Source organism: Narcine bancroftii, chromosome 11 (assembly GCF_036971445.1).
Source record: "Narcine bancroftii isolate sNarBan1 chromosome 11, sNarBan1.hap1, whole genome shotgun sequence".
Classification (NCBI taxonomy): domain Eukaryota; kingdom Metazoa; phylum Chordata; class Chondrichthyes; order Torpediniformes; family Narcinidae; genus Narcine; species Narcine bancroftii.
This window is the reverse complement of record NC_091479.1, coordinates 61,594,460-61,610,532: the sequence shown is the minus strand read 5'-3', so window position 1 is coordinate 61,610,532 and position 16,073 is coordinate 61,594,460. Positions and strand designations below refer to the sequence as shown.

Below are 16,073 nucleotides of genomic sequence, written 5' to 3'. Positions count from 1 at the left end.
ACTTATGACCTCTGACATGTTAAATTGTGCTCCTCCTCCTTCCCCTTCCTCCCTCCACTCCTCTCCTCCACCCACTCCCCACATATTTTATTCAGGCACTTGTCTGTTTTAGCTTCTACCTGATCAAGGGCCCAGGGCTGAAATGTTGGTTACCCTTCACTTCCTGTGGACGCTGCATGACCTGAGCTTCTCCGGTCCATTTGTGCACTTGACCTAAACATCTGCAGACTTCACCCTCATCTTCAGCCCTCCTGCAGCCATTTGTAGCCCCCTAAGGCTCTTGCCCCTGGAAGTATGGGATTGGCGGACCAGTCAGCGGTTCACTGAGCCAAGGCAATTTTTTTCTTCAATCTTTGATTTCTTTAAATTCTGTTCTTCCGCTCTCTCTGCAGATCAGGTACCGAAGGGTCATGGACACCGAAGCAGCCACACAGCGAGTGAGAACAATCGGATACAATACGACAGCCAGAATCAGGGACCTGAAGCCCCATACCCGCTATATTATAGAGGTCAGAGCCTACAACAATGCTGGAGCTGGGCCTGTGAATCAACCAATAATAATCACAACAAAGAAAGCACGTGAGTACCACAGTGTGAAGATTGACTGGGGCAGCATGGTTAATGTAGCGGTTAGCGCCACACTGTTACAGCACCAACCATCGGGACTGGGGTTCGAATCCTGTAAGGAGTTTCTACCTTCTGCCCGTGTCTGCGTGAGTTTTCTCCCACCATTGGAAATGTACTGGTGGCTGCAGGTTAATGGGGTGTAAGCTAAAAGGGCCTGTTAGAGTGATGTATGTCTAAAATATTTAAAAAATTTAAAAAACAAATCAGGGTCCACACAAAATTTCCACATCAACTCCTGCCCATCATTAGTGGAGACTTCATTGGTGACCTAAGAGACTGATGGAACCTGGAGCAAATTCCAAGCTGCTGGAAGACCCAGCAGGTCGATCTTCCTGACCTGTAGAGTCCTCACTGGCTGCAGCTCATATTTTGTGGTGATCTATATATTTTTATGGTAACAGACCCTTCCAGGTTACAAGCTTGCACCATTAACTAACAAGCCCCCTTCCGCCTTTGGAACATGGGAGGAAACTGAGGCACCCAGTGTAAAATGTGGGACGTGGGGAGAATTTACAGACTCCTGATCGGATTTTAAGCCAGGTCACTGGCACTGAAATAGCGTTGTGCTAACTGGGCTTTATTGGCCTTTTTGTATTAAATCGCAGTAATAATTTGCCAAGTAGTTATTTGAAAATGGCCAACTCACAGGGTCTCTCTCATCATCCAGCCAGAAGGACAAAGGGAATGCTTGAAGGTAGTCAGCTCTCCGGTCATGTGCAAAGACATCTCCGTGCAATGCTTGGCAGAGGGGTGAGAGATGCTGAGATAGTAAGTTAAAGCCAAAGTGGAACCCAGCTGACTGTCCAACCCTGATGACATGGATTTTTTGATTCCCGATTTTACCCTAAGCCATCCAACACACTTGGGTCCCAAACACCCATGAGGAAAGCTTACCTGAAAGCAGCACCTTAAGGCTGCTAAGGCCAGACCCCATCACCTCCCCAGACCATCACAACACTACCAGCAAACTAATGCATTTTCTTCTCTGTACAATAGACCTGGCCGGGAGTTCACAGCATGAGAGATGCATATTGCATTTCAAGGAAGATAACAGCCTACATGTAGAAGTGGTAGACAACATACAGGCATGGACTCTATGCCCCATGTCCAGAGGTTCCCAAATATTAAAGCTGAGCACTTCTGATTCTTAAATTGCTCATGACTGCACCTCAAGGTGTCATTGATCGCATCCCTGGGAAGATCCACTCATCTAGCGGAATTTGGTCATGCGCGAGCTCTGCTGCTCTGAATGTGACAAACTATTTTTTCAGCTCCCAGCAAGCCTCCAAGGATAATCAACACCACAAGGCAAGGCACATACTTCAAGATCTCCTGGGAAGCGGTGCAACCCTTGAGCAATGAGTCAAACGTCGAAGGCTACAAGGTGAGTGGTACAATAGTACAGAGAATGCTTCAGGCTGTGGAAGCTCCATGATCCACTTTCATAGCCTCCCTTTCTCCATTATCTGCTAATACTTTCAGGAGACACAGCAATGAGGCAAAAGGCTCCCTCTTTAACGTGACGGCTCTCATCAGTCTCCTTCTCTAAGCATAAATTACCTCACTCCCTCCAGTTGATGTTATAGAATACTTATTCCCACTTCCACGTCACGAGCGCACAAGAGCAAGAAGCATTGATTTCACTTGTCTGTTAAGGTTTCATTTTCTTTTGTGGTTATTCCTTTGTTAGGCTTCCAACTTGCACAGAAGAGAACAAAAATTGATGGAAAATTGCCAGGATTTATCATTGTTGATTTGACACGGTGCAAAACTCAAAAGTGAAATAATCAGAACTGTTTGATAGTTCTGCTTTATATTTTTACTTCATCATTTCCCACATTTGGAGTCAAAGAAAAAGGCTCTTCATCCAAATCAACTGTCAACTACCCTTTTACACTAAGCTTCATCAATAGTATTGTTCATTAACATATTCCCTTCGCTGCCCACAAGTTCTACCACTTATCGGCACACTACGGCTAATTTACGGTGGCCCAAATAACCCATCAACCGGCACATTTTTGGAATGTAGTAAGAAACTGGGATCGCCAGGAGGAAACTGACACCATCGCAGGGAGAAGGTGCAAACTCCGCACTCTGAACACCGGAGATCAGGATTGAAGCCAGGTCTCTGGTGCTTGGAGGCAGCCGTTCTATCCGTCAGACACCCTCTTCTCTCTGAAGGGAGTGACCAACAAGGGGTGGGAAGGGGTGCTTTCTAGCTCCTTTTGGAGCATGGTTTTATGGGGAGCTCCAGTTCTGCCGAGAGTGTTGAAAATACTTAGCAGGTCAGGCGGTATCCATGGAGAGAGAAAAACAGTTAAAATTTTAGATTATTACCATTTATCAGAACTGTGACAGATAGAAAAAGGTAGAGGGAGCAAAGGGAATATCTGTGATGGAGTGAGGCCTAGCATTCATTTCAAGATGCTTGGGACATAAAAACAGGAACGCAAGGCATTTGTCAAACAGGATTTAGAGTTTTGCGAGGAGTTTTGGACTCCTTGTATTAGGGGGATGTGGTGGCATTGGTGAGAGTCCAGAGGAGGTTCATGAGAATGATCTGTAGAATGAAAGGAATCCCATATGTGGATATGGCTCTGTGTCTGGTGGCCATTACAGCCTACAAAGTGAGGGCGAACACCATAGATCCCTGTGGTGCTTCACCACCCGATGAGCTGAACACCTTCAATGCCCAGTTTGAGAAGGAGAACTATTTGTGCTCACTAGAATCCTTGCAAAGGCTGAGGACTCTGTGATATCTGTCTCTGAGCCTAACGTCAGAACATCATTCATGAGGGTGAACCGGTGTAAGGCGTCAAGCCCTGACACCGTACCTGGGAGGGTACTGAAAATCTGTGCAAACTAACTAGCCGGAGTGTTCATACTCATTTTCAACCTCTCATTGATGCAGTCAGAGGTTCTCACCTGCTTCAAAAGGGCATCAATCATCCCATGCAGTGTGAGCTGCCTCAACTATTATCGCCCACTATCACTAAATTCTCCTGAGATGGAATGCTTTGAGAGGTTGGTCATTGGCAGAATTAACACGTACCTAAGCAAAGGTCTGGACCCCTTGCAGTCACCACAATCACTCCACAGCAGACCAATATTACTGGCTGTCCATTCAGCTCTGGATCACCTCGAAGATAGCATTTCATACATACGCCTGTAATTCATCAATTACAGCTCAGCCTTCAACACCATTATTCCCTCAGTCCTGGTCAACAAGCTCCAAGCCCTGGGCCTCTGCAACCGGATCGTTGACTCCCTCATCAGAAGACCACAGTCAGTATGAATTGGAAACAATGTCGTCTCCTCCTCACTGATTATCAACACAGGTGCACCTCAAGGATGCGTGATTAGCCCACTTCTCTACTCACTTTACACCCATGACTGTGTAGGCAAGCACAATTCCAATGCTGTCTATAAATTTGCCGATGACACCACAGTTGTTGGCTGAATCACAAATGGCAGTGAGCAAACGTACAGGAAGGAGATAGATCAGCTCATTCAATGGTGTAACACCAACAACCATGCACTCAACTTTAGCAAAACCAAGGAGATTAATGTGGACCAGGAGGAAGTCTAGGGAACACGACCCAGTCCTCATCAAGGGCTCAGTTTTGGAGAGGGTCAAGAACTTCAAATTCCTGGGGAACTCTGAGGAACTGTCCTGTAGCCTCCATGTCAATGTGCAATCATGAAGAAGGCTTGCCAGTAGCTATACTTTGTGATGAGATTTGATATGTCACCAAAGTCTCTTTAAATCTTTAGCAGGAGTCCCATGAGGAGCATTCTGGCTAGTTGCATCACTGTCTGGTGCAGAGGTGCCAACACTCAGGACAAGAAAAATCTCCAGAAGGTTGATGCCTGCGACATCACAGGCACCAGACTTCAATCCACCAAGGACATCTACATGTGGCGGTGTCTTAAGAAAGCAGCTTATATTCTCAAGGACCCACCACCACCCAGGCCACGGCCTCTTCACTCTGCTACCATCGGGAAAAAGGTGCGGGAGCCTGAAGATGAGAATTCAGCGGCACAAGGACGGTTTCTTCCCCGCTGCCCTCAGATTCCTGAATAATCATTGAAACAAAGACACTACCTTTGTGCACTATTTTTATTTATTTTTTTGTCAGGTGGTTTATATGAATGTTGGGACTGTGATGCTGCAAAACAACGAATTTTGTGATTTGTCCATGATTTTCTGCTCGCTGGAGTTTCGGAAACTGAGGAGGGATCTCACTAAAATCTATTAAAAGCTGAAAGAGCTGGACTTAGAGAGGATGTTTCTTCTGGTGATGAGTCTGGGACCAGACAACAAAAACCTCCCTTTAGAACAGAGATGAGGAGAAACTCCTTTGCCCAGATGACAGTGAATCAATGAAATCTGTTGCTGCAGAGAGCTGCGGAAGAATGTTTAAGGTAGAGGGAGGTACGTTCTTGATGAGGAAAGGAAAACAAGGGTTATGGGGAGAAGTGTGATGAATGGAGTTGAAAATGAGAGGAAGGCAGGCAGAGCAGTCTCAATCGGCCAAATGCCCTAATTGCACTCATGTCTTATGCTCAAGAGAGACTGCATGGTGGTGGTCCCGGCTTAGGGGGAGTGGTGATGGTCTGTCGCTCATGAGTAACCTCTCTATAGAGGTCTGCAGAGGCAATGAATAAAGACAGTGCTGCAATTCTGGTTTGTGGAAAACCTGAAACAAAAACTGCAGGGAGACCAGGCAGCAGCTGTAAAGAGAAAAACAGAATGAACACAAGAATTAGAATTGATTCACTTATTCAATTGGGACTGGGGGTGAGGGGGGGGGGAGGAAGGGGTGGCAAAATGCCTCTTCACCTGATTGAGGTGGATTTTTTTTCCTTCAAGTGAAAAGGAACAAGGGGAGGTCTCCCACAATCGATGGTTGTGACCAGGGACTAGTGGAAGACAGTGTCTCCTCAGGAGATGCATAATGTTGAAGGTGTTGCCAAACCTCCTGAATATATCCAGCATTTTCCATTTTTATTTCAGGTTTCCAGCATCTCCCACTGTTTGGCCTTTTGGACATACAGTGTACCTTGTCACTGATTTTACAACCAACTGGCTAGGAAACATTTTAAATAACCTTGATTATGCACTGCAAATAATCTCCAATGAACAACTATTCCATATGCAAGAGAGATGGGACTGCTTGCTGAAACTGATTTTAATGAGCATTATTTAATCAGTTGACCAAACAGAAAAATACCCTGAATTAATTAAGACAATTACCTAGCACATAGATAATGAGCTAAATGGTCTCCCTCTTGGCCTCAAGCTTTCTGTAAATTGGGTTTTTGTCAGGTATTTCTTGAATGTTTGCATTTTGGTTCAGAGGGCAATGGAATGCCCAGGACTTCGCTAACAAGGTCAGGTCAGATACAGCAATGAGCTCTCTGAACCCTTCTCCATTAACAATGGCGTGAAGCAAGGCTGCGTTCTCGCACCAACCCTCTTTTCAATCTTCTTCAGCATGATGCTGAACCAAGCCATGAAAGACCTCAACAATGAAGACGCTGTTTACATCCGGTACCGCACGGATGGCAGTCTCTTCAATCTGAGGCGCCTGCAAGCTCACACCAAGGCACAAGAGCAACTTGTCCATGAACTACTCTTTGCAGACGATGCCGCTTTAGTTGCCCATTCAGAGCCAGCTCTTCAGGCTTGACGTCCTGTTTTGCGGAAACTGCCAAAATGTTTGGCCTGGAAGTCAGCCTGAAGAAAACTGAGGTCCTCCATCAGCCAGCTCCCCACCATGACTACCAGCCCCCCCCACATCTCCATCGGGCACACAAAACTCAAAACGGTCAACCAGTTTACCTATCTTGGCTGCACCATTTCATCGGATGCAAGGATCGACAACGAGATAGACAACAGACTCGCCAAGGCAAATAGTGCCTTTGGAAGACTACACAAAAGAGTCTGGAAAAACAACCAACTGAAAAACCTCACAAAGATTAGCGTATACAGAGACGTTGTCATACCCAAACTCCTGTTCGGCTCCGAATCATGGGTCCTCTACCGGCATCACCTACGGCTCCTAGAACGCTTACACCAGCGTTGTCTCCGCTCCATCCTCAACATTCATTGGAGTAAATTCATCACCAACATCGAAGTACTCGAGATGGCAGAGGCCGACAGCATCGAATCCACGCTGCTGAAGATCGAACTGAGCTGGGTAGGTCACATCTCTAGAATGGAGGACCATCGCCTTCCCAAGATCGTGTTATATGGCGAGCTCTCCACTGGCCACCGAGACAGAGGTGCACCAAAGAAGAGGTACAAGGACTGCCTAAAGAAAGCTCTTGGTGCCTGCCACATTGACCATCGCCAGTGAGCTGATATCGCCTCAAACCGTGCATCTTGGCGCCTCACAGTTCAGCGGGCAGCAACCTCCTTTGAAGAAGACTGCAGAGCCCACCTCACTGTCAAAAGACAAAGGAGGAAAAACCCAACACCCAACCCCAACCAACCAATTTTCCCTTGCAACCGCTGCAACCGTGTCTGCCTGTCCCGCATCGGACTTGTCAGCCACAAACGAGCCTGCAGCTGACGTGGACATTACCCCTCCATAAATCTTTGTCCGCGAAGCCAAGCCAAAGAAGAAAGAAACTCTGAGGGAATGAAGTTGGGCTGGATTCTCCCCTTTTGAAAAAGGTCATGAAGTCTGCTGGGCCATTATCCTGCCTTGAGACTGTTTCTGGGCTTCCCAGCCAAGGGGGAAAGAAAACATCCCTGTCTTCAAGTCCTGTCATAATTCCAGGTAGATATTCCAGAAAATACAAGCCCACTCATCAATTCAGATTTCAGAAATATTGTTAGAGAACATACTTGATGTCACATACAATCCTGAGATTGCTTTTTTCCCTGCAGGCCAGGCAGAATTCATAGTGCCAAAAGAAAACAGTACACATGTAAACAAATAAAGAACTTTAAACAGATAACGAATGTAAACAATCTGACTGTGCAATACAGAGAGAATCTTTTTAAAAAATCAATAAAGTGCACAAAGTAAGAGTCCTTAAATGAGTTTGTCGTTGAGGAGTCTGATGGTTGAGGGGGAGCAGCTGTTCCTGAACCTGGTGATGTGGGCACCAAGACCTCTTTCCTGATGGTTGATCGAGAACAGAGTGTGGGCTGGCTGGTGTGGATCCTTGATGGTTGCTGCTGCTCTCCAAAGGTTTTATCGTTCTCCTGGAAGTTCTTCACCATTACTTCATTCCCTCTCACACATGTACATCCTTCCAGGCTCTTACAGTATAACATTAGTCCCCTCTCTCAGTAAAGCCCAGCATATTGTTTAACTTCCAAATTGCTGGCTGTACCTGCATGGTGATGTTCAGTGATTCAAGTGCAGAAGACCTGATTTTCTCTGAATACAAAGACCTTTCAATCTCGCCACTTAAAAAAAAATGGTCTTTAATTTTTTTTGACAAAAGTGAATGATCTCACAGTTCTCCATGTTTTATTCCTTGCCCTTACACTGGGCCTGTCAATCATGTACATGAACTGAGATCCTGCTCACCACCCATACAGCCACCCCACTGCATCACCAGCACACTTTGTTGAATTATATTTGATCCCCACATCCAAATGGTTGACAGGTTTTGAAAGGCATCTGTCAAGTGTCAGACGTCCACTGGAAAAGATCTCAATGATTTGTACTTCCTGTTTTAGGTGGGTCAACAAATCAGCACTCTGAACCAGCCCACTTTTCTCCTTGCTCTGATTGAGTTCATCTGTATGCCATGGAACCAGAGAATATTACTGACAGAAACAGGCCCTTCAGCCCATCTGGTCTGTGCTGAAATATTATTTTGCCTAGGCCTTATGACTTGCACCCAGACCATTGCCTTCCATACCCCTCCCATCCATGAACCCATCCAAATTTTCTCAAATGTCAAAATCAAGCCTGCATTCACCACTTCAGCTGACATCTCATTCCACCCTTTCACCACTCTGCGTGAAGAAGTTCCCCCTCATGTACCTTTTAAATATCTCACCTTTCACCCTGAACCTATGTCCTCCAATTCTTGTCTCATCCTCCTTGCTTTGACTCTATCAGATCTCCCCTCATTCTCCTATGCTCTAGGGAATAAAGTCCTCACCTCTTTTGATCTTTCTCTGTAACACAGCTGATCCAGTTCCAGCAACATCCTTGTAATCTTCTCTGCACTCTTGACAAAGTTTTCACAAAGCATTTGACACCAAAAATCCATGAGAAACTTGAAAAGATTTGACAATAATGATTCTCCTAGGTAAATCTTCTGCCGATATTTTCCAAGTACCTAAATTAGGACCATTAACAAGAGAGTGACTTTCTCCTTCTGATGATATGTAATTCTCTGTTTTCTCTCTTTCTCCCTTTCAATAGTTTTCTTGCATCTGGATACTTCACATGCCCTTAAAAAATTATTGAATTTAATTTTGAAAGCAATTATTGAATTTCTTTTCATTCCTTCTTTTAGCAGTTAATTACACTCCCATCCACGTTGCATTGGAAAAAGGTCACTTGCGACTTTTGTTCTGGGGGATCATTTTAAACCTTCCCTCTGGATTTTGATCCCTCAGTTGCAGGACACAGTTAATTGACTGGAATTCTCCCCAAGTTAAACATTGTTCCTCTAATCTACCAACATGATACTCTAATCCCTGTGTGACGGGCCCAGAGGACCCCAAAACCCAGCAGCAATAGAAATTCATCAAAACAAATGGTTACTTAAGCAAAGTCATTTTAATTTTCTTTAAACATAAAAACAGGATCAAACTTTAACTTATTACTATTAACAACCCCCTTATAATTCTAAGCGCCCATGCATGTAATGTGTGTGTAATTTCAGAAAACTTCTTTGATTCACAGTCCAATCACTCACTTCTTACTTCTCCAAGTTCACTGGTTTCAGGCAATTTTTAGACTGTGCACAGAATTTAACGTATGAATTTTCGCAAAGCTCGGGTGCTTAAAGGTAATCAGTTACCACTCAAGAAGGTTCTTGTTAGTTTCAGAGAAAGATTCGTTGCTCATTGGATACAAACTGATTCCCTCCAATCAGCCATTTCAGTGTCTTGCCTAAGAAACATGACCCATCAAAGTTTTCCAAATGATATCACTTCTTCTGCATTTCACCATAGAGTTTCTTTTGTTTCCCTTATTTCAGGTGAAACCATCTAGCCAGCTACTTCCTCTTGTCTGGACCACAAGGGTTTTCAACAAGCTGAACTCAGAACTCACAACCTATCTTCAAGATGGGGTTTCAACAAGCTGCCAGCTTGCCATGACTGCAGAAACCAGTTCTTTCTCTCTCTCTCTCTCTCTCTCTCTCTCAGAGAAAGCCTGTTTTTATCATCTCTCCCTCTGCTTGCAAAACCACATGACCTTCTTAGAATGGCAAACTGCATCCATACAGATTGTGGAGCTGGACTCCAAATTCTGAGCCCGTTCATCTGTTGTTTTCAAAATAATAATCCATTACTTCACAGCAGGTCCAATTAACGCATCCTTGTGAAGTATCTTGAACTTGGACACTTCTATTTTCACCTCCTTATGAAAACTTTTAGCAAAGCAGTTTCCAGTATCTTTTCAAAGGCCCTGGGCCCAGGTGTCAGGTTTGAGCAAAGCTCTTGCATTTTAAATGAGATCTGTTTGGTGAAGTGTTTGTGTTTGTTTGTGACATACACTAAACCCCTCCACAATTTATCTCCTTCAAAAACTTATCTATATACAATATAAAATATGATGTAATCCATCACACCTGGAACCATGGTCTCATCTCACTTTCCTGAAGTGCAGTGCCCAAATTCAGATGAGGCACGATATATTATTTGGTTCTGCATGACTTCCTTGATAGTGCTTGACCTCAAGTTCAGAATCGCAGAAAGATTATTAACTGCCTGTTAATCTGTAATTCTCTTCCCATAGATATGGGCAATTATCTCTCCTTTCTCTGTCCATACACCCATTTTGTATTGTCTTTCCTCTTTGTTCATTCCATCATGTATCACTTCACATTTGCTGGCTTTGAATTTCCACTTTCAGGGTTCTATTCTTTCTACATTCTAAGCCAATTTCTTCCTCCACGAGATTGCTGGCAAGCAGCCACGCAGAACAAATTATATATCAGGCTGCCATCGAAAGGAATCAACTGAGATAGAACAAACATAACATAACATAACATAACAATTACAGCACGGAAACAGGCCATTAGGCCCTTCTAGTCCGCACCGAACCAAACACCCCTTTCTAGTCCCACCTCCCTGCACAATGCCCATAACCCTCCATCTTCTTCTCATCCATATACCTGTCCAACCTTTTCTTAAATAATACAATTGACTCCGCCGCCACTATTTCTCCCGGAAGATCATTCCACACGGCTACCACTCTCTGAGTAAAGAAGTTCCCCCTCATGTTACCTCTAAACCTCTGCCCCTTAATTCTTAACTCATGTCCTCTTGTTTTAATCTTTCCTCCTCTTAACGGAAATAGTCTATCCACATCCACTCTGTCTATCCCTTTCATAATCTTAAATACTTCTATCAAATCCCCTCTCAACCTTCTACGCTCCAAAGAATAAAGACCTAATCTGTCCAATCTCTCCCTATACTCTAGATGCTTAAACCCAGGTAACATTTTGGTAAACCTTCTCTGCACTCTCTCCACTCTGTTTATATCCTTCCTATAATTAGGCGACCAGAACTGCACACAGAACTCCAAATTAGGCCGCACCAACGTCTTATACAATCTCAACATCACCTCCCAACTCCTATATTCCATGCAATGATTGATAAAGGCCAGCATACTAAAAGCCTTCTTCACCACCCCATTCACGTGAGTTTCTACCTTCAGGGAACGATGTACCGTTACTCCTAAATCTTTCTGCTCTTCTGTATTCCTCAATGCTCTCCCATTTACCACGTATGTCCTATTCTGATTCTTCTTACCAAAATGAAGCACCTCACACTTATCAGCATTAAATTCCATCTGCCATTTTTCAGCCCACTTTTCTAAGCAGCCCAAATCCATCTGCAATCCTTGAAAACCTTCTTCATTATCCACTATTCCACCTATCTTAGTATCGTCTGCATATTTACTAATCCAATTCACCACCCCATCATCTAGATCATTAATGTATATAACGAACAACAATGGGCCCAATACAGATCCTTGAGGCACACCACTGGTCACGGGCCTCCAACCTGACAGACAATTATCCACTACCACTCTCTGACCTCTCCCTTTCAGCCAATGTTCAATCCATTTGACTATCTTAAAATTTATACCTAAAGACTGCACCTTCCTAACTAACTTTCCATGTGGTACCTTATCGAAGGCCTTACTGAAGTCCATATAGACAACATCCACTGCGCTACCCTCATCCACATTCCTAGTCACCTCTTCAAAAAATTCAATCAGATTGGTCAAACATGACCTTCCTCCCACAAATCCATGTTGAGTGCTCCTGATCAGACCCTGTCTATCCAGATGTTTATAAGTACTATCTCTAAGAATTTTCTCCATTAATTTACCTACCACAGACGTCAAACTTACAGGCTGATAGTTGCCAGGCTTCCTCCTTGAACCCTTTTTAAATAACGGAACCACATGCGCAATGCGCCAATCCTCTGGCACTATCCCCAAGTAATTCATTTCTTCAAGTTAGTTACCAACAAAAGTTTGTTTTGCAATCATTCTAGCCAATCAATCCATACCAACTACAGCTGTTAATAACACTGAACAAAGTGCAACAATGGCAGAAAAGGACCAGTTAGAACAGAGTAAGGGCAACATTATTTCACCGGGCAAGTTTAAATTGGCTATTTAATCTGTTTTGCTAAACATTGGATGAAGGTTTCCTCTCTCTTTTAGGTGCTGTACAGGAGAGATGGCACAGTCAACAGCACTCTCTTGCAGACCATGGGACACAATATAAACATACACATTCAAGATGAGGGAGATTACATAGTGGAAGTGAGAGCCTACGGCGAAGGAGGAGATGGAGCTGTGAATTCAGTGAAGATTTCCAAAAGTAAGTTGATGAGTTATCTTTGCTTCAGTCATTGTGTGCGCGTGAGAGAGAGAGAGAGTCCGATCTGGTTCAAAAAAGAGCTCCGAGACCACTGGAGGTAGGGATATGACCTTCCTTTCCCGAGTTCCCCAGCCAGGAGGAGGTGCACTTTTGGGTTCAGAGATCAAAACCGCACACAGTGTTTCAAATAGCCAAATCGCTGTACAATCTCAACTGCATATTTTATAACAAGAACCTTTCTGCAAAGACCAACAGATGCAGTCATTTCTCCAGATTTCCCACATACCTAAGATCTCTGACACAGAAGTGGGACCCTGAGGTCCTCTATGGCTGCACCTTTAGAACAAACATATGCTTTGATCGTCCAGATTGGTCAGGTGCCTTACTTCAGAGAAATTTGGTGAGAGGGTTCATATCCCACTGTGATAGTACAGATCTATCACCAACGTATATAGTGTATATAGTTACAGTATCTAGACTGTGCTTACAGCGATTGGCAGAGAGCTTAGCCATGCCTACTGTCTGGGCCTTAAAGGGTTGTGTCCCTAGCCAGGTCGGATCATTCCGGACTGGTCGCCCACCTGTGAAGAGCTCCTGTCTTTTGCTAATAAAAGCCTTGGTTTGGATCAACAAGTCTTTGATTCTTTCAACGAGCTCTACACCCACATATCAGGAATTAAAGCAGGGGTGAGCAATCATCGCATCTGCTGGCCACCAACCTATCTCTGTTTTGCCTCCCTCAAAAATCAGAAGTAACAGAACTGTCTGGCTCCAAAGGTAAGGGAATGCTGCCGTCATTGTTGGCTGTTCACAATGAGGCCTTCTGTCATGGTCAAATCTGTGCTGGATTTTGAGACTTGTCCTGTGGACTTTGGTTCTGGCTTGTAGAAGCAGCAACATGTGGGTCCTGCTGCAGTCGTCCTGAGCTACTGGCTGTTGTGCACTGAAGGTGGATAGAGTAAAGGGACCTGTGGGTGTAGAGTTCGCATTCATCTCCAGGTACTGAGAGATGTTGTGACAGCACAGCCAGAGGGGTTCTTCCTTTGCCTTTATCTGCCAACTTCCTATACCTCTGCCACCCCCATCACTTCTCCCTCTCATTCTTTCAATGTGAGGAAACCAGCCATATCTGGATAGAATTGTATTGCAACCATGGGTATCAGAAGCCTGCCTTTCTTTCCCTGTTTGGAGGTCCCAGCAGCTTTTGCCATGAACTTTGCCCATGCTTTGTTGCAGATAAACTCAGTTACAGCTCAAATGTTTTGTCTCAGCCTCATACCAATCTCTCACCAAGAGATGCTGGAGAAGGATTAAGCTACCATAGGAAGTTCTCTGTTGTTCCTATAAAGTCATGGTGTCATTATAAATGACGACTGGATTTCTGATGACACATCTTGTAGACCTGCTGCCTCACAGCTCCAGTGACCAGAAGTGTTGCTTAAATCGGGCTGAAGAAATACCCTTTCTATCCAGCACATATGATCTTTGGCTTGTTACCATCTGGAAGGAGGTACAGGAACATCAAAATCAGGTTTGCAAGGCTGGGAAATAGCTTCTTTCAGCAGGGTGTGAGATTGGTGAACATTGTCCTGTCATCTTTGATCTCTTATAAATGAAGCAAATAAGTTGTTCTTAAATACTTATCATGTTATATATATATGTGATTACTATGTGGTGTGTGTGTGTGTGTGTGTGTGTGTGTGTGTGTGTGTGTGTGTGTGTGTGTGTGTGTGTGTGTGTGTGTGTGTGTGTCTGTGTCTGTGTGTGTCTGTGAGTGTGTGCGCGCCGTGCTCTGGAGAAATGCTGTTTCATCTGGGTTTTTTTATATATATCGTCAAATGATAACAAACATTAACCTAGGTTCAATCCTGATCTCTGTGTCTGCGTGGAGTTTGCGCACGCTCCCTGTGACTGTATGGGTTTTGCCCGGATGTTCTCACTTCCTCTCACACCCTAAAGACCCTGTATGGTAGGATCTGGGGGGTGTTGACAGAAATGTGGAGAGAATGAAAACTGGGATTGGTGTCAGTGGATGGCGGGGGTTTGGTGCAGACTCAGTGGACTGAAGGTCTTGTTTCTGTGCTGACTGGATTCAGGAGCCAAGGAAGGAAAGCATGGTTCTTAGCCTGAGGGAGCATTCCTTTCATCCAATCTGGCAGCTGAATATAGGAGACAGTGCAAGCACGATCAATGAGCAAGGCATGTAGAACCTGTGAGTGCAGTCTAACACTTTGGAATTGTCAGATGCAGGAAATCCTCATAAATCCTTTTCCCAAAGATGGCTGCTGAAGGACAAGCCAACAATGTCCCTTTTTCCTGAGTAGACAAGGGGCCACCAAATGTAACATAGCAAATTTGAATTAGTGTCACAGATCATGCTGGTCTGGGGAGTTCCTCATGGTGCTATATTGTCCCCAACGAGTAGCAGTCAGGCAAGGTGATTGGCAACTGACCGGGTGGGTCCATTCAGGTCTGCTGATCAACAGCCGTCTAGGTGTTGCCTTGTCCTTCAGTGCTTTTCTGCAGATACACAGGTTGCCCCCTGCAGTCAGCTGTTGGTGTATCACCACATAGCCCGAAGGTTAACCAACTTTAGTGGTGCTCGCTCTCTCTCAGTGGAACCTGATTGAGGTGGGGGGGGGGGGGGGGGGGTTGAACATGACTCATGACGCGATTCGAGGAAGCTGCCTTCTCAGTGAGCCACCTGAATGTTTGAACGCAGCGATGAATCTCAGAATTGGCTCTGCGTTCCTTTTCGGTAACTGGCACTCCCCAATCCTCACAGAGAAAGACTTCACCCATGCTTTCGTCTCATTGTGCCATCTGAACGTGATCATCTCATGACAAAGTTTCAGGGTGATGAGGACTTGTTCAGAAATGTGGATTGCTTTTCATTTTCACGATAACTTGGTGAATTCTCTCCTTGCCCAGTTCTGCATGACTGATTGAGCCTTTCGGAAGCTGCTTATGAGGCCAGTTTGCAAATTTTATTCCATATCATTTCCTCTAGATCTGCAAGGCAAACTAATTATTTCCAGCTGCAATTAAAGATCCTTTCAACCATGTGTGGATTCCATTTGTGCATCCCACTGCCTGGCTCGTATTTCATTAATGTACCTGTGACATTAATGTGCAGAAAGGTAGAAACACAGAGATGCTGGAGGAACTCAGCAGGTAGTAAAGATATCGAAATGATATTTCAGGCCTGAGCCCTTCTTCATGGTGTGACTAAAAAAAGCAGGCGGGCACCTGAACAAATGGGCTGGGGGAGAAGGGAAGAAGGGTAGGCAGAGGAATTCACGCCAAGAGATAAAAGGTGATAATCAGACATAGAGAGGAGGACAGGAGAGGAAAGGTGAGAATTGATTGGGGGAGAGGGTGGCTCTCTCAATGCAGAT

At 44.6% G+C, this 16,073-nt stretch overlaps 1 protein-coding gene and 1 long non-coding RNA gene across 6 annotated transcripts in view; one reads left to right on the top strand and one right to left on the bottom strand.

The window, feature by feature from the left end:
• The window catches only part of LOC138745797 (contactin-1-like), a 314,963-nt gene that overhangs the window by 256,222 nt on the left and 42,668 nt on the right, over positions 1 to 16,073 (top strand). For 3 of the 5 annotated variants that reach the window (XR_011346518.1, XR_011346517.1, XM_069903109.1), the window contains exons 19-21: positions 393 to 579; positions 1,899 to 2,011; positions 12,516 to 12,675. Coding sequence is in view for 3 of the 5 variants with exons in the window: in XM_069903109.1 (XP_069759210.1) it covers positions 393 to 579; positions 1,899 to 2,011; positions 12,516 to 12,675 (460 nt within the window). In the remaining 2 variants the exon portion in view is untranslated. The other 2 variants (XM_069903111.1, XM_069903112.1) reach the window with 2 other exon arrangements.
• LOC138745798 (uncharacterized) overlaps positions 1 to 16,073 on the bottom strand; it is a 33,198-nt gene that overhangs the window by 750 nt on the left and 16,375 nt on the right. The window lies entirely within an intron of this gene.